At 34.4% G+C, this 18276-nt stretch overlaps 3 protein-coding genes across 4 annotated transcripts in view; 2 read left to right on the top strand and 1 right to left on the bottom strand.

The window, feature by feature from the left end:
• Positions 1-18276, top strand: part of LOC144834680 (CDP-diacylglycerol--inositol 3-phosphatidyltransferase-like) — a 107577-nt gene that overhangs the window by 5619 nt on the left and 83682 nt on the right. The window lies entirely within an intron of this gene.
• LOC144834674 (ABC-type oligopeptide transporter ABCB9-like) lies at positions 14-7421 on the top strand. Its single transcript, XM_078689564.1, has 12 exons — positions 14-58; positions 585-1268; positions 1651-1765; positions 2162-2292; positions 2784-2989; positions 3714-3911; positions 4137-4265; positions 4358-4549; positions 4991-5164; positions 5473-5662; positions 6146-6252; positions 6676-7421. Exons 2-12 carry the CDS (start codon positions 611-613, stop codon positions 6913-6915), a joined length of 2340 nt encoding a protein of 779 aa, XP_078545690.1. The 5' UTR covers positions 14-58; positions 585-610; the 3' UTR covers positions 6916-7421.
• LOC144834675 (adenosine deaminase domain-containing protein 1-like) lies at positions 8002-17941 on the bottom strand. 2 transcript variants are annotated; one of them, XM_078689565.1, is made up of 12 exons: positions 17844-17936; positions 17106-17194; positions 15748-15791; positions 14446-15364; positions 14206-14338; positions 13933-14094; positions 13546-13658; positions 12891-12958; positions 12224-12341; positions 11035-11263; positions 10306-10438; positions 8002-9820 (listed from the first exon to the last, which is right to left on the bottom strand). In XM_078689565.1, exons 1-12 carry the CDS (start codon positions 17858-17860, stop codon positions 9707-9709), a joined length of 2139 nt encoding a protein of 712 aa, XP_078545691.1. In that variant the 5' UTR covers positions 17861-17936; the 3' UTR covers positions 8002-9706. The 2 variants fall into 2 exon arrangements, with proteins under 2 accessions (XP_078545691.1, XP_078545692.1); XM_078689566.1 differs by lacking the exon at positions 10306-10438 and having other exon boundaries at positions 9691-9820; positions 17844-17941.

Here is an 18276-nt window from a genome sequence, read left to right as displayed (position 1 = left end):
TATAAATTAAATTGAGAACAATAAATAATAACAATTAAACTTTTTATTACATTAAGAGGTTTGTATAATGAACTAAAATACATTTATAATACTAGCAGTGGATATCCAGCTAGGCTTCAGCTGTTGTAGGCCTTTTAAACAAGTGAATACGCAGTTTCTAGGCTAGGGCCAAGTTAGTAATAATACTACCCAACTGTGTACTACAATTTAAACAGTGTGTAGTGTCCACTTACTTACTCGACAGCAACACAGTGTTGGTGACTCACTCAAATTTTTACAAAAAGAAAGTTAGTGTCCTCCTTAGCAACAAATGTCAGGTTTATGTATTTTTCAAGGGAAGAAAGAGTCAAATTACACTCTTCCCTGTGTATTATGGGTGTAGGCACGATAAAGTAATAGTATACTCCTTGTATAATTTTTTAAAATCAGTTTTTAATTTGTTTATTTATTTGAGTATATTAGGCCTATAATGTTACCATCACCAAAAAAATATGCCTGCCGCCCTCAAATAAATACCCCTCAAATTCCTCAAACAATAAAATAACTCCTGAACAATAAAATAATTGTTTCATTTTGTTTTTCAGAAACCTTTTGCAGTAAATGTTCCAGTATGCATATAAAAGTTCTAGGCGTAGCGTTCTTGGCAGTTGTCGACATTTTCCTGACAATATTCCTATACTCTCATGGATTCCACAAATTTGATATGGCATATCCAAACTACTCATTCAGTACCAACTTCTTTGATCTATGCCTATTAGGGATACTGCGTGGGACCATCATCATTGGTGGTTCTATCGGTCTCTTACGCAATCCTAAAGATGGCCGACAAAGATTAATTAAAACTCAACCTTTCATAAATGCGATTGCAGGATTAATCATATTTTACGCTGGCATTAAACTTATTTTGTATTCTATGAAAGTCCCAGATATGTCACATCATGTATGGTTTTGGACACTATTTTCATGGACAATTCTCGGATCAATTTTATTGTACGTATTTTGGAATTTATTACAAATTGCAGGAAAAACACCAGGAAATACTATAAAACTTCTTGTTATTAATTCTGATACAAATCCACATACAAGCCTTATAGAGGAGAATGGGTCTGAGGAAGATGATGTATCATCATCCTCCTCCGATTCATCATCATCGGATAAAGATACAGAAGAGGGATCCAAAGCGTCGTTGCTTCGTCTTTTCTCGTACTCAAAACCTGATTTACCAATTATCGTGGTTGCGTTTATTGCATTGGTTGGAGCATCAGTAGGTAATGCATGCTATATAAAGATTAATTAAATCCCAACCATTCATAAATGCGATTTAAGGCTCTATATTTTTAAGGCCTAATTGTCCACACTGTCAAACTTTATGTGACAAAAAATGTGATATATGAACATGATGATTTCATATCACTACCATATTTGGGCGTATCACTAACATATCGGGGTACATCACACTTTTTTGTCAAACTAGTTTGATAGTGTAGACAGAGCTTTAGTTGCTATCAAATCAAATTTGAACAATACCATTAAAGCCTGAGTGGTCTAATGGTTAGGACATCTGCATTTCAAGCAGAAGTTCCGGGTTTGAATCTTGTTATGATCATCATGCATCAATTCTTTTAAATTTGTTTGTTACTTTTTTTTCAGCTGAAATTTATCTACCATTCTATACTGGTGAAGTCATCAATGGAATTGTCGTTGATGAAAACGTGTCAGAGTTCATGCATGCCATCATCATCATGGCTGTTATATCATTTGCAGGGTAAAGTATTTAAAAATTAAAACTTTACTAATTTTGATACAGTAGAACCCCTTTGTTGGAACACTCCCTTTTAAGAAGACATTTTCCTGTGCAATGAATAAAGAGCAATATTTAAAGCTTGGTTTCCACTTGGATGTAATGCAATGACGTAAGTAATTTAACCAATCACAAGGGATGGATTATCCCATTTTTCGCTTGTGATTGGTCAACTTGCTTGCGCTGTGCTTTATATTCTTGCGTTGCGCTTTATGTTCTTGCGTTGCATCCTAGTGGGAACCAAGCTTAACATTGTACAACCAACTTCAGGGAACACACCTATTAAAAGGACACTTGGTTGGGTCCTCTTAACAGTAGTTCTACCATATTTTCAACTTCACATCATTTGTATATTTTTAGTGCAATTGCTTCGGGGATACGTGGTGGATTGTTTAAGGTTGCCATGGCGAGACTAAACATACGTGTTCGTAATCTACTTTTCACTTCAATCACAAAGCAAGACATTGGTTTCTTTGATCTTACTAACACTGGTAAGAAATTTTACATTTATTTAATTACCATATATAACTTTCCCCCCCCCCCCCCCCAACCATAATTTAGTCTGAAATAAGACACTGCTAAGTCCATTGTTGATGGAATATAAGCCACCCACTAATTTATGTAAAATTTAATCTTGCCCCTGGGACTATACTCATATACAGTATATTGAATATTGATTGATTTTTAATTTCTTCTTTATAATTTGTGTATGAAACTGTGTAATTTGTTTTTCTGTGTTCTGCACTCCGATGGAATTTTACTTTTTTGGGACTTTTTTAACTCGAGTCTTGTTGTACTGTTTTTTAATTGTTTTTATGTTTATATTGTATGTATCTGTGTATCTATGGTGAAATTGCACAATATTAATTACAGTACTGTATATCTGCAGTTATTGGGAAACACAAATTATATTTATGTGATATGATTTTTATAGACAAAAATATTGTCGAAATATGTATTTTATATTTATTCTTATTTTCAGGAGATATCACTTCTCGTCTGACCTCCGACACATCGACAATGAGCGATACCGTGTGTTTGAATCTTAATATATTTTTACGTAGTATAGTCAAGATTACCGGATTTACCGTAATGATGATACGGTTGTCATGGCGGCTTACACTAATAACACTTCTTGCAATACCTATCATTGCATTGGTCTCAGAAATTTATGGAAAATACTACAAGGTATTAAATAATTGATTTATAAAATACTATTATTTGTAATGAATTTTATTTACATTTATACATATTAATGAAGCAGATAAATAGTAGGAATTGTATTCTATATGTTAATTATTGTAGACTTATTTTAATGTATTCACAATTATGCTTTAATGTTATTATTGTTCCTATTAATAATGTATTATATTTAGATTAACAATAATATCAAACACTACTGTATACAAAAAAAGTGTATTTTATAGGGAAAAAATTGTATATAAAATTTTGTATAAAGCCTAATTTCCACAAGGCGAATTTCTTCAAGCCAATTCAAAATTGTCAGTTTGTTTACATCTTCAAAATCCCTCTCTCCTTTAGTTTTTTCTTCGAAAATTAGTAGTTCGGATTGTTTCTACTTTTTGCAAAGCATTGCGCAACCAATCAGAGCTCAGTAAATGAGTTATGACGCGTTCATGAGTGCTCAATGCGAATCAAAAAGCTTTGAAAATTAGTAGTTCGGATTGTTTCTACTTTTTGCAAAGCAAAACATTGCGCAACCAATCAGAACTCAGGAAATGAGTTATGACGCATTCATGAGTGCTCAATGCGAATCAAAAAGCTTGGCAGACATGCGGTATTATTCATGAAAACTATTCGCTTTTGTAGTGGAAAAGCGTGATTTTTTTCTTTGCAAAACGTTGGATTCGTATGGTGGAAATCAAGCTTAAATTACGTTCTTTTTTATTAGAAATTGTCAAAAGCCGTTCAGGATTCACTGGCCGTTGCAAACAACGTTGCTGAAGAAGTGATTTCGTCGATGAAAACCGTGCGAAGCTTTGCTTCAGAGAAACAAGAAAACGAACGTTACGCAAATAAATTGAAAAAAACGTACAAGATCAACTTAAAAGAAGCGTTAGCATACTCAGGGTATATGCTAACAAATGAGGTGAATTATCTTCTCAAAAAAATGTGATTTGCCCATATATGGTAGTGATTTATGGTCAAATATGGTAGTGATATTGTCAAATATGGTAATGATATGACATCATCATGTCCATATTTGGGCACATCACATTTTGTTGACACATAAAGTTTGATAGTGTAGAAAAGGCTTTATAATGCTTTATGAAATATTTTAAATCGCAAATTTATGATTTTTTTCTTTTCACAGATGTTTGATTTATCCATCACAGTTGTAACTTTGTATCTAGGCGGCCATCTTGTCATAGATGGGTACTTAAAAGCTGGTAACCTCGTCTCCTTCATTCTTTACCAGATAGAGTTGGCCTTTGCATTTGAGGTATGTAAACACATAGTGCACTGCCTTTTTAAAAGCAATAACAAAATCTCCTGACAATTCGTAATAACATTATAAACTGTATTCTTTATTAGGACATCTCTAATGTTTATACCGGCCTAATGCAAGCTGCTGGAGCAGCTGAGAAGGTATTTGAAATGTTGGACAATGTACCGGACAGAGACATAAACAAGGATGGATGTACATCAGAGGAGCTAAAAGGTCATATAGAGTTCAAGAATGTCTCATTTGCATATCCCACAAGAAAAGATGCTACGATATTGCAGGTGAATATCAGTGAAACTTGAGATAAATGGATCTACAGTAGAATCCCCTTTTTGGTGGACACTCCTATTAAGGGTCTTTCACACCTGTTCCGGTACGATTCTGGCCCGGCTACAGCAAATCAAATCAAACGTCAATGTTTCGTTTTTACGCGGCTACGTGCATATTGATTGGCGCATAGCCATGTGGAGCATCTTGAAAACAAAACGTTCAATTTGATTTGCCAGCGGCTGACCAGAACTGTACCGGAACAGGTGTGAAAGACCCTTTAAGGGCCGGAAGAGGAACAATGTATGTTTTAACACTACATCAAACCCCTATTTCTACACTATTTTGAGTCCTGAAGGTGGGGTACTTCATAATAGAATGTACTTTTTTTTAAAACTTAATTCAAGCACAAGCTATTGCAGTGTTCAACGACACATTCTTTAAATATTTGGCAGGATGTATCTTTTGAAGTCACACCTGGTGATGTTGTAGCATTGGTAGGATCCAGTGGAAGTGGTAAGAGCTCTTGTGTGTCACTCATTGAATGCTTCTATCAACCGCTGGAAGGCGAGGTTCTTCTAGATGGAGTTCCTGTACAAGACTACGACCACAACTTCCTGCATTCAAAGGTATCCAAAGAACAGCTATTTTAATACTTGACTGACTTTTTACCCTTTTCACATCGGGTAGTAAAACTTCGGAGTTTACATGTGGAGCGCACAACATACAATATGTTGATGTCTTGGTGTATGTTAAACTCTGGAGTTTCTAGATGATGTGAAAGGGGTATTAGACTCTCTTAAGCTCTGTCTACACTATCACACTTTTTTTGTCAAACTAGTTTGATAGTGTAGACAGAACTTTAGTTGCCTTTTCTTGTATTGTAAATAGATTTAAAGGTACTAAAATCAACTTTATAATTTCTGAATTCTTCTAGATCGCTATGGTTGGACAAGAACCAGTTCTGTTTGACCGTTCAATCGGAGAGAACATTAGCTATGCTTATTCTGATCATGACTTTGAAGAAGTGAAACTTGCGGCTCAACTTGCCAACGCTCACAAGTTTATTACAGATCTTAAACAAGGTTATGAGACTCAAACTGGAGAAAAAGGAACACAACTTTCAGGTGGGTTGATTTCGCTATTGAACTAATTAGCCCTTCTCCTCAAGCTATAACATGAACAAGTGCTAGTTCAGACAATAAAGATATGCATTATATAACTTTACATATTTGACCATTTTCCAGAGTGGAAGAGTTTCACTAAATAATTCATTGCAACTTTTGGTTAACTCCCTTTCTTTAGTTCCTTCTTATACCCTCTCCATTGTTCAATAAGAGTCTCATCTAAAACCCTGTCTACACCATCAAACTAGTTTGAAAAAATAAGTGTGATGTGCCAAATATGGTAAAGATATGTCATCAAGTCCATATATGGTCACATCACATTTTTTGTCACATACATAATGTTTGATAGTGTAGACAGAGCTTTAGTTTGATAATGCTACTGTACTTCATAACCTCAGACTTGTTTTGCTTGTTAGATTTAAACATTTTCTGACATTATATTTGTTTATATTGTATCCCCTCTCTCGTGGTTCTTTTAATCAGGTGGCCAAAAGCAAAGAGTAGCCATTGCCAGAGCACTGATAAGAAAGCCAAAAGTGATGTTACTGGATGAGGCTACAAGTGCTCTTGATGCCGAGAGTGAACACATTGTAAGTACTGTAGACCCAAAAAGCTATTCCTTATATTTTTAACAATCCTCATTTCACAAGACAAGAGTTTGTTTATGGTAGTACAGTTACGTAGAACCCCTGTTTAGCGGACACCGTCCTATGAAACAAACCTTCACGGATCCAACAAAGGGGTCATGAATAGGAGTGGCTTCCCCTGCATAAGGGTTATACTGTTCTTGCCTGTTGTTGTTTTCTGACTTAACCGATGCTAACTGGGGTACTTACACACTGATCCCCAGTTAGCGGTGATGGTGTGTCCTCATACTCCGGTATTGTAGCTAGCTTGGTGTTTTTGTCTCTTTGTTCTCTTCCATTTATTGTCCAGCGCATATAAACATTGTTTATTTGTGCTATATAAATCTATCTATTATTCTATTAGTAAAGCAAATGTTTGTTTTTTAGGTTCAACAAGCAATTTACGGACATGCGAAAGACACAACAATACTTATAATTGCCCACAGACTAAGCACAGTAGAAAATGCAGATAAGATCATAGTTATGGAGAATGGGAAAGTAGCTGAACAAGGAACTCACAACCAGCTACTGAAGTTAGATGGTAAATACAGTAAGTTAGTACAGAGACAACTAATGGGAGCGCAGTCAAAGACAGATGATGATGAAGAAGAAGAGGAAAACAGCTAGGTTCTTAGTAACTAGGGAATAACTGGAACATACATTATATTAATGCAAGTTAGCACAAATACAGAATACCAAATAGTCATTGTCATTGTATGTAACGTTAGTAATGCTTTGTTAAATATGCAAAAAGTTTTCATCCTAGCACTATAGGATAGCCATCTATGTTGCCTTTGATGAAAATTATATTTTCACACGTCCAATCAAATGACGTCATGATTGATAAGAGCAATAATGTTGGAAGAATTTCATCTGGTTGTGGAATAGGTAATAAATAAAATTTCTTTTTGAACAACCAAAAAATAATATAAGCGAACTTACAGTATGTTTCAAACGCTGCTATCCTTGAGAAAGAATGCAACACTCAAAAAAGGCAAATAAAAGAGTCGATCAACATCAGAAAACATGGAAAAATCATGAACAGAGATGAAGGAGCCCACGAATTGTCACACATATATGATCAACTATTGAAGAAAGAGAAGAAGGGCACGCCCTTTTGGACGCGCTATACCAACTCATCGTCGTCATGGGATTAACAACGCTAGACGACGAAACGCCAGTTGAGAATGAAACCTGATAGGTTTCGAAAAGTACTGTTAGTTATCTTATATTATTTTTTGGTTGTTCAAAAAGAAATTTTATTTATTAAGAGCAATAATATCGTGAAAATTCAACGATGTTATTGTTTTTACTGATCATGACGTCATTTGATTGGATTTTTAAAAAAAATCATTTTTATCAAAGACAGCATAAATGATTATCCTATAGTTCTAGAACAAAAACTTATCTAACTTCCTTTGTTTTATGCAAGAAAAATGTATGTTTATCGATTTATCGTTCTAGTGTAAATGGGCCTTTACACTATCAAATTTTTATGTGACAAAAAATGTCAATGTTTTATAACTAGTGTAGACAGAGCTTTACTGTAATTTCGCCTAGCATAGACACTGCCTTTTTGCATTACAGTCAAATCAACAATTTTTTTTAATCAAGATCATGTTGAGAACTCATCAATTATCTGAAATGTGATAATTACGCCATTGTTAGTGACTAATATGGTTATTTGATTTAAATGCCTTTAAATGGCAAAGTTTTAGTAACATTTTATAAATATTTATAAATATAAAGACAAACAGGTTATATTCTTCAACAAGATCAAATACGTTTATTTAGAAATAAAAGATTTATAAAAATAATTTTTGCATCAGTCTATGATAAAAAGCTTGTGTTTCCAATTAATCTTTTTCTTCCGATCCCCTCAAAACATGAAAGACATGCTCATTCAACATGAGCCAATCGTTAACACTGACGCCACTGATCTGCGTTCAATAAGTGTGTTTATCAATATATACATTCGATTCGATACTAAGGCACATGGAATGGATAGCATATGACCAAACTACGTCTATTAATACATATATATGGATATAAGTAGCATACGTCTATTCACAAGTTCTAAAGCTCTGTCTACACTATCAAAGTAGTTTGACACAAAAGTGTAATGTGCCAAAATATGGTAGTGATATGACATCATCATGTCCATATATGGGCACAACACAATTTTTTTTCGCATAAAGTTTGATAGTGTAGACAAAGTTTAAGTTCTAAGAGCACTTTCCTAAGATACACATTTATCGATTAAATATTATTGTATATTCATAATATTGTCTTGAAAAAAGCATCCTCCAAATAATTGCAAAAGTTCATGCGTCTAATTACACAACTATAATTACATAATATTACATTCAATCACAAGAATTAAAAGTTTAGGATGTTAAGCTCCGTCTACACAATCAACAAGTTTGATAGTGTAGACAAAGCTTTAAAGATGTATTGTCCTCCAAAAAAACATGAAAAATGAAGATTAATTAAATCAGACTTTGAATAGGTTATTTTGTAGTGTTAATACAGTTAATCACTTCTGTAGAAAAAAAAACAGGGAAAAATAATGTTTTCAATTATAAAATTACAAAATAAATGGTTAAATTCAACCAAAATACCACTGGCTGGCAGCCAATTTGACTATTTATGCTTTAAATTACAGTTTTTCAGGTAAATCAATTTTTTCCAATCAAAGTGGATATAATATCTAATATGTGACATTAAAATGGCATATTCAACAACAAAAATTAAGAATTGTTTTTTGGGGGGAGGGGGGAGGAGGACAATACATCTTTAACATTTAAACACCACCTCATCCTTTATTCATTTAATTTCAATCTATACTACATCAATACTTTGATACTACTGTATTACTTGCAATATAAATATGCTGTAAAGTGGTTAGAAATGTTAGTATTAGGTGCCGAACATAACTTATATTTTAAAACTTGTTAGTTAGGTCACATGGCGTGCAATAGTACTTTTTTTTTTCGTGCACAGAAAAAAGTACTATTATAACCTTTCATCATTCACCTCATGCCATTATTTGTACCATTACACTCATAAACATTCATTATTTGTATATCATAAGAGGGCAATTGTACAGTTGTTCCTTATACAAATTACTATTGCATGCACATTGGTACTTTGGGGGCGGTATCTATCCTAGTGAAAGATAGAGGTTCTTGGACATCAATCCAAATTTTTAAAATTATCAAACAAGTTCACATTTTTTCTATTTGAAACTAAATTTTCTGTGAGTAATAAAAACGGTTAAACAATTACTTTTTTATTTTAACTATAGGTCAGATCACTGTATAAAAATTATGGCTAGAATTACAAGTTTTTATTCACATTATTTACATTTACTTAAGATACTTGATTCTGTTGGTATTTTCATCCACTTGCCCAGAGTTTACTTGTCAAAGACAGTTAGTTCTGTTGGCATTTTTAGCCATCTGCCCATCTTGTTTGCTTCAATATAATCCAGTAATGCTGCTTTACACTTCCTGTAATTTTCACTTCCATTCTGAAAATAAAGTGCAGTACAAATTAGACGTCAAGGGCCCCACCTTTCCCCTCCCAACCCATAAATCCAGAAAATTTAAATGAAAAAGAAAGGGCATTAGGTGAACGTCATTGTTTTTGGTCCTGAAGCATGCAGCACAAAAGCAGGGTTAGCTTATAGCATATATAGTTAATATGGGCTTTATGTGACAAAAAAGTGTGATGTGCCCATATATGGACATGATGATGTCATGTCACTACCATATTTAAGCATATCACTACCATATTTGGGCATATCACACATTTTTGTCAAACTAATTTGATAGTGTAGACAGAGCTTCTGTCCACACTATCAAATTAGTTTGCCAAAAATGTTAATAGACACATACATTGTTCACGTAGGAGCTACAAAGAGCTTCTGTCTACACTAACATTTGAAGCTCCTACAGTACATAACAATATGCTCTAAAACAAGTATTTATGAGAATAAAAACCCCTGTACTGTACCTTTGCATTGTGATAGTTACTATGGTTAAGAAGGCCAGGTCTGTTAAAAGTCTGACAGATGGATTTGAATCGACTATAGCATGCCGCTTTACACAATCTACTTGCACCAGAAGTGGAACTACGAAATGGGGAGCTGAAAAAAAAAAGGATTACCAAATCAAGTAAATTAACACCAGACATTTGACTAAGTGGCATACTAAATGATAAATATTTTAAACATGTGTACTACTAGTAGTGTGTTTAAAAAATGCTAACATCTCAATGGGAAGAAAAATTACAAATTGTGAATATGTGTATATTAATAATTAAAACAGAAACTCCTCACATGAAATTTTGTTCTCGCTTCCCAAAGTTAAGTTATTCCAATTTATTATATAGAAACTTGACAGTTATGTGTTATTGGATGTGTCATGTTGTAAGCTTGACCAATCACAAAGAAATTCAATTCACACTGCCATTTAATACATGCACTCATTCTCAACCGACTCCACCATTGTTTTTTATTTCATACGCATCCAACAGCAAGTAGCTCTCCAATTACAGGATGGATGATTATTTAATAATTTATCGTGCTTATAAACTAAGTCTCATTTGAGGCTTAGGGAGTGGAGTAGAAAGAGTCGTGAGTTACAACCCTGGCAGTAGATCAGGATTGAACCCTGGACCTTGGGATTGGACGGCAAGCACGTTAACCACCAAGCTACAGCTCCACTCCTATTTTTCACTTACTATTCTGTACTGCAACCCGTCTTCGCATCTATCACTTCATACTGGCCGTCCCCAATGCACCAGTTGACACTGGTGAAGTCTTTGCTGTCATCTAGATTTTCTGTGTATGTAGTGACTCGCCCAATCAGAAGATGGTTTATAAAATAATCCGGAGGCAAGTTTACTTGGAAGTCGTCGGATAGACGACAGCACATGGCTCTGGAGAGATGGCCATGATGGAACATATCACCTGAAAAAATATAATATAGTGAGAGTTTATCAACATCATTATTGTAAAATGTAAGCATATAAGAATAATGGAGCATCAGAACGAGGCAATGAGAGTGAGGTGTCTGTTTTTTTTTTATTATATATTTAGGCAAATTGCCAAGGATAACCATATTAAGCAAATTCATTCACTATCCTTCTTAAAGGTGGCAATCCCGTTCACAAGACAAACATACACACAAGATTCTCTACATAAACAAAGTCTTATTACAAGTCTTTGGGAGTGGAGTTGTAAATTGTCATTACCAAAAACCCTTGGGTTGGTAGCCAAGCATCATAACCAAGCTCCACTCAAAAAGGGACAAAAACATAGCTATTATTAATAGCAATTCCGTACTACCTATCTTAGATGGCCTGTTCTTCCTTCCTAAATTCCCTCCCTAAATTGTGAAAATTACAGTGCAAAAGGTATGACATATAGCCGAAGTCAACACTTTATTTCACCATTTTTAGGCCCCCCTTACCCTTTAAATAATAACAAATGAAAACTTGTATAGTGTCGGTGTCCCCCACCCATGTGGAGCTCATGGCGCTTTGTGCATTAGCAACGTGCGAGCACATCAGCGAATAGCGATCTCTTCAGGTTTATAACAATATTTATTTTATTTTATTTATTCTTTCTTTTGACTGGATTGCATTTTCAGTAACGCAGTACTGTTTTCCAAAATGGTCCAGTTTTGTATAAAAGACATACAGTAGATACCAAAAAAAATGCAGGATCACTTAGATAACATTAGAGTTGTTATATTTCTGAGTTTATAAATATTTTTCCCAATTACTTTTGTTCTAGTTTCAGTTGGTAAAAGATTCCATTCTTTTGTTGCTCTGTATTTGAAGGTTCTTTTACCTTGAGCATTTTTCCAATAATGAATAGGATGTGATAAAAGACAATGACATTTCTTATGTGTAAATGTTTGCTTACCAACAGTGATAGACATAAGATACACAGGCTTAATAAAGTAACTCAACAAAGCCCCTTGTAGACCAATCACATTCCAGCAAAGCAGCTTATCAGAATCACTCATCAATGGTATCTGCGACTGCCAGAAAGAAGAAACTAAAGTAAATCTTAAAGTACAATAAAAACCCAAGAAAATGAAATGAATAGGGTTGTGGCTGTAGTGTTAAAGCATAATGTTGCATAAAGCATAATGTTTGTTTCTCTGCATTGTGTGTATATGGTCAACAGGAATAATTTCTATTTTTATAATACTGTTACCGCTCGTCTGTGTAAATTGGCCTTAAATAGGATCGAATTCCCTCCATATTGGTGTCCACAATAGGGTTCTACTATATCACAATACAGTCAACTATCCCAATAACTGACACATCTGGGCTGGCCAAAGAAAGATAAAGCCTGGTATTCGGAATGTGTTTTTAATGGTAAATGAATTTGGGACTGTTTGGAAAAGTCTGGTATTAGGAGAGTTTCCGGTTTTCAGAGAGTTCGGTATTGGGAGAGTTGACTATATCTACAATTTCTAAATACTTGTACTTTAATTTTAAATTGTTTTTTTATGTGAATATTAATTATAATAATAACCCTAAAAAATGCACACTTATCTAAAAAAGTGAATAAATGTGCTTACTTGCTTTGACAGAAAAGCGAAAGTCATTTCAACTTTGCTCTGAATTTTATCCACACCTAAAACGTTACCTAAAGAATATTGCAAAATAGAGATAAATACACACTTTACTAAGCTGTATCAAATTATAAACTTATTTATATGCTCTCTACAAAATCATGGCAGCCTCAGGTACAGCATTTATCATGATCAGGCAATCCTAGACTCTTTCAGAATAGCATTTTTTTTGCACATACATGCATTAGCGAGCGAGTGGCCGAGGGTTAAAACAGTGGAACTGTAATTACGTAGCCATAAAATCGGCAAGGGTTCGAGCCTCACTCGCTCCATGGTTTCTGATGGTAGAACGAGTCTTCTAGGATAGGACTATCCAGTGTACACATCTAGCTCATGTGCACTTTAAAGAACCTAGTACATCTTTCAGGACGAGTAGAAGGTTACACAGCCACTAATCATAACTGTTGCCCTCTGGGAGACCAGTCTTTGACTGAAGAGGTCACACAGTATAAATAAATAATACAAAAAAACATTTATGCACAATTAGGAGCTATCTACAGGCTGAGGTATAGAGAATAAAGCATCTGTAATAAAGTTATCATTTCAACATATATAATGTGATGTACATAATACAATTGACAAACTAGCTGCATAGACTTACCAGTGTTTGTTTTAACTGTTAGTCTTGATGAGTCCACAAGTATTTTGGGTATATGTTCTCCGGTACTCATCAAACACATGTCCTCTTTAGTTGCTTCTTTGTGATTTTCATTTCTGTAAAGTTCATGTAATAATTGTAAATTGTAATTAATATTTATATTAAAATTACAATTTTTTATTTTTATATCCATTTATTTGATTTTTTTTCTACATGCATGTAGTTTAACAGCAATATTTGAATTTTAAAAATATTGATAAATTCCAACTTCACCTATTTATTATTAGATTAGTATAATTTTATTGTATAATAACAATAATAATAAACTATGACGTTTGCTCCTAAATGGAAGAAGAAGGTACTTATTAGTTCTCTCTAACGATTACTTACGGATTAACAAACTGTGTAGCATCACCACTGGGGGCCCTGTTCATATAAAGGTGAAAGGTCACACCATCCTTGATGGAAAGCAAGTGTGATCCAGGCATATGTACAAATATAGAGTCTGCTGCTTTTTCCTCCATATATGATTTTAATTCTCGATACAAAAATCTGTAACAAAAAAGAGTCAAATTTAGTTATATTAGCAGTTTTTGTCTCTAAAGCTCTGTCTACACTATCAAACTTTATGCAACAGAAAAATGGGACATGTCAAATTCTTACCGAACAAATGACCTTCTTGTAATAGTCAACCCAAAGTTATCAATGTTGACACGCCCATCTTTTTTCAAATGTAGGCCCTGAATGGACGAATGACCGGTTCCTAAACATATAAGTTGCCCAGGATCCTCCGGATCTACAAAAAAAAATATTATCTGTGACAGTATATCATATTAAATCTAGCAATATTTAAAAAAATTATATTCTAAATTGCAGTAATCATAGTAAATGTTGTGACATTACCTCGTTTCATAACGATAGAGCAGTAGCTGGTTTGCTTACTAAGTTCCTGACAGCCTTGAAATGGGTTGCCAATTTTTGGATGTGCTTTGGCAACCTTAGCAATTTGGTCATCCTCTGTTTCACCCCCTGCAGTGTATGCATCTACTGGCGAAGTCATATGGTCATTTTGACCTACTGGCTCAGAGGGAGGCTGAACATATCCTGGCACAGGTTGTGTTTTTTGCTGTTGTTTTTTTGCTTCCTCCTCCCTCTTCAATTGGTACTCAAGATAATTTTCTTGGCTCGGTAAATTCCACATATCTTCTCCTGGTAACGGCACATTCTGGTTGTAGTTCACCTGATAATGGCCACCACCACTCGCAACCATTTCTTGCTCAGCTGCTGCAAGAGTTTCTTTATCATTGGGGTCTGGTTCTAAATAAATTGTCCGACCACGAGAATCCGTAATCATATTTTCCATATTTTTCGAAGGATCATCTCTTGGAAGGCCAAGTAAAGCTCTTAGTGCTTTTGTCGAAGCATCATTCTTTGCGTCTTTTTTCGATCTACCAACACCAGTTTCGTGATCAACACCATCAATGACTGGTTTGCTGCCAAACGATTGTAAAGAATACACGGAGGGGGGCACGTCCGCTTCCTGGAATTTTATAGTTAACCTCTGAAGTGAACAGAACTCATTCAAGCATTGTGTTGGATTCTTCACTCCATGAAGAAAATCGTGAATCAATTGTTCCGGAACTTTTTTTGGTAGTGCTCTTCCAATGATTGGATTCACACCACCACCTGTTGTTGCATGGTCACCAGCTGCTGTGGTCTTTGAGTGGATCAATTTTATTTTATTTAGCGGATCATTATACGTGGGTCTTGTCGTCTCTTGAACATGTAGCTTGTGACGAAGATATTCACTTTGCTGATTGACCTGTGTGTTTTAAAATAAGTTACAGAAATTAAAATATAAATTCTGTACTCCAATGACCACTGCAGTAGAATTACATTACACATTTTAAACATTACTGTACGTAATACAAGAGAAAGAGTTATTTAAAATTTAATAAATAAGTGTTAATCTTTTTTTCTACACATCCAACAGCGAGTAACCTGCCAATTGCAGGATGAATAAAGTATTATTATAATTTATCATGCTAAGTCTCAGGCTTAGGGAGTGGAGTTGAAAGAATTGAGTTACAACCCTGACAATTGGCAAGGATAGAACCAAGGACCTTCACATTGTCAATATTTAATATTCTTTTCAAGCAAGTAAACATCAATTAGTAGGTAAGTCTAATTAATTGTATACAGTACCTTCGTTTGGTCATGTGGTTTATATCTGTTATCTTCAATCATTTCTGGAAAAAAGGAGGAAGTTATTACAGACAAAAGGGGTCCTCCTAAATACCAAGACCTACCAAGACCTACCAAGAACTACCAAGAACTACCAAGACCTGTCAATTTAAAGTGTTAATTTAACGAAATATGATATATATAGACTTCTAATAGCATTTCCAACAATAAAACCTTAATTTTAGCGCGATATAGACACCAAAAATGTTAAATAATCGACAAGCTTCGCGTTCGCGAAACGAACTGAGTTGATGCATACATTGCGTCACAAATGTCCGTATTGCGTCAACTAGTATGACCTACCAAGAACTACCAAGACCTGTCAATTTAAAGTATTATTTTAACGAAATATGATATATATAGACTTCTAATAGCATTTCCAACAATTAAACCTCAATTTCAGCGCGATATAGACACCAAAAATGTTACGAAAATGTTAAATAATCGACAAGTTTCGTGAAATGAACTGAGTTGTTGATGCATACATTGCGTCACAAATGTCCGTATTGCGTCAACTAGTATGGCTCACTGACACTCGACGCAGTTCTCCTGTCATAGGCCAACTGGGTCGTAGGCCTACATTTAACATTTTTGGTGTCTATATCGCGTTACAATTGAGGTTTTATTGTTTGAAAAGCTATTAGAAGTCTATATATATTATATTTCGTTAAAATAACACTTTAAATTGACAGGTCTTGGTAGTTCTTGGTAGGTCATACTAGTTGACGCAATACGGACATTTGTGACGCAATGTATGCATCAACTCAGTTCGTTTCGCGAACGCGAAGCTTGTCGATTATTTAACATTTTTGGTGTCTATATCGCGCTAAAATTAAGGTTTTATTGTTGGAAATGCTATTAGAAGTCTATATATATCATATTTCGTTAAATTAACACTTTAAATTGACAGGTCTTGGTAGGTCTTGGTAGTTCTTGGTAGGTCTTGGTAGGTCTTGGTAGGTCTTGGTATTTAGGAGGACCCGACAAAAGTAAGTAGGCCTAGCCTAGGTCTGAGCACTAGGTAGTCTAGGAAGCGATAGACCTACTAAACAAATACAGTCTATTATAGGCCTAAGACTAGAGAAGTTAACATTGCTAATTATTATAAAGTAGTAATACTAATAAATAGACCAGCTAGCTAGCATAAAGGGCAAGGCCCTCTAGAGACTAGCTAGAGTAAAGAGTAGACCCAGCTGGATATATAAGTAGAGTGTATTAATTAAACAAAAGGCAACCATTTTTAGGCCTAATTATTTCCTAACTAGGCCTAGGCATAGGCCTACTAGAATTGAAGATTCAAATGAAATTATGTGAAGTACCAGTCACTTGATTTTTCTTCCACTTCAAGTAACCTTGCTCAACCTCCAATTCACGGTTCCAAACAAGTGGTGTTGAAAAATTCCTAAATCTATTATTGGAGCATGACAAATGTTGATTTTGATTCATTCAGGAATGCACCATTATAATTACCAATAATAATATATAGTTTACTTGCTGAAACCATTTTTCCAAATATTGAAACAAAATCCAATATTATGTACAATACATCTCATTTTAAACTATTATTATTAAGTGTAAACGTTAATTAGCAATACCTCGTATGGTATACCAATACATATTTATATGTTTATTTGTAGATAATTCTCCCTATATATAAGTCGACATGTCCGATTTGCAGATTGTATGGAACGCCGGTTACGTATCATTCAAGTTAAACGTAGCGTATTTTAATTTACCTTCATAATACTTTATATCTGTATCATAAAAAAATGGATACAACAGGGAAAAAAATAGCTAATTAATTGATTAATTAATTCATAGCACAAATTTCAGGATGAATGCACGTGGTAATTTTGAGGCATTCTTCCTCCTCTTTCCCACCTCCTCACACACTGTGCAACAGCCTCCCGTAGTGTGTAGATGGAGCTGCCGGGGCAGCCATGACATTTGGCTTGACTTTTTTTTTATAAATTATGTTTAAATAAACAGAATTCATTATTATTTTGTACTTTTAGTATTTTACTGATATTTTAATATTTTATGTTCTCCGGGCCTACCTTCTTCTTGCAGACATTATGCAGAGATTATAGCCTATCCCTACACAACGCGGTAAAAAACGTGGTAAAAAACGTGTTTAAACATGTGGTTTAGCTAGACTTTACTGGTGCCAACCATGCATCACCATGATGCGCGCACATGAGATGAGTTCAGATTAAATTTGGTAATTCTCAGAGGGCGTCCTTATTGAATGTGTCTACACAAGATTAATCAACCATAGACATAGATACTTTAGTTAGTTCAATCTCTTTTGTTTATCACACACGTCACCATTTCTTCCTAAAACAAATAACAAATTTGATGCACTCCTGCCATATTAAAACAAATATGTTTGTATCATATGTCTATTAAATAATTTAAATATTGTTGAAATAATAATTCAATTTAAAATTCAATTCAAATTATGTGAAGTACCAGTCACTTGATTTTTCT

The sequence above is a fragment of the Antedon bifida genome, chromosome 2 (assembly GCF_963402885.1).
Source record: "Antedon bifida chromosome 2, ecAntBifi1.1, whole genome shotgun sequence".
Classification (NCBI taxonomy): domain Eukaryota; kingdom Metazoa; phylum Echinodermata; class Crinoidea; order Comatulida; family Antedonidae; genus Antedon; species Antedon bifida.
The sequence above is the reverse complement of the archived record's forward strand: the minus strand, read 5'-3'. Positions and strand labels throughout refer to the sequence as shown.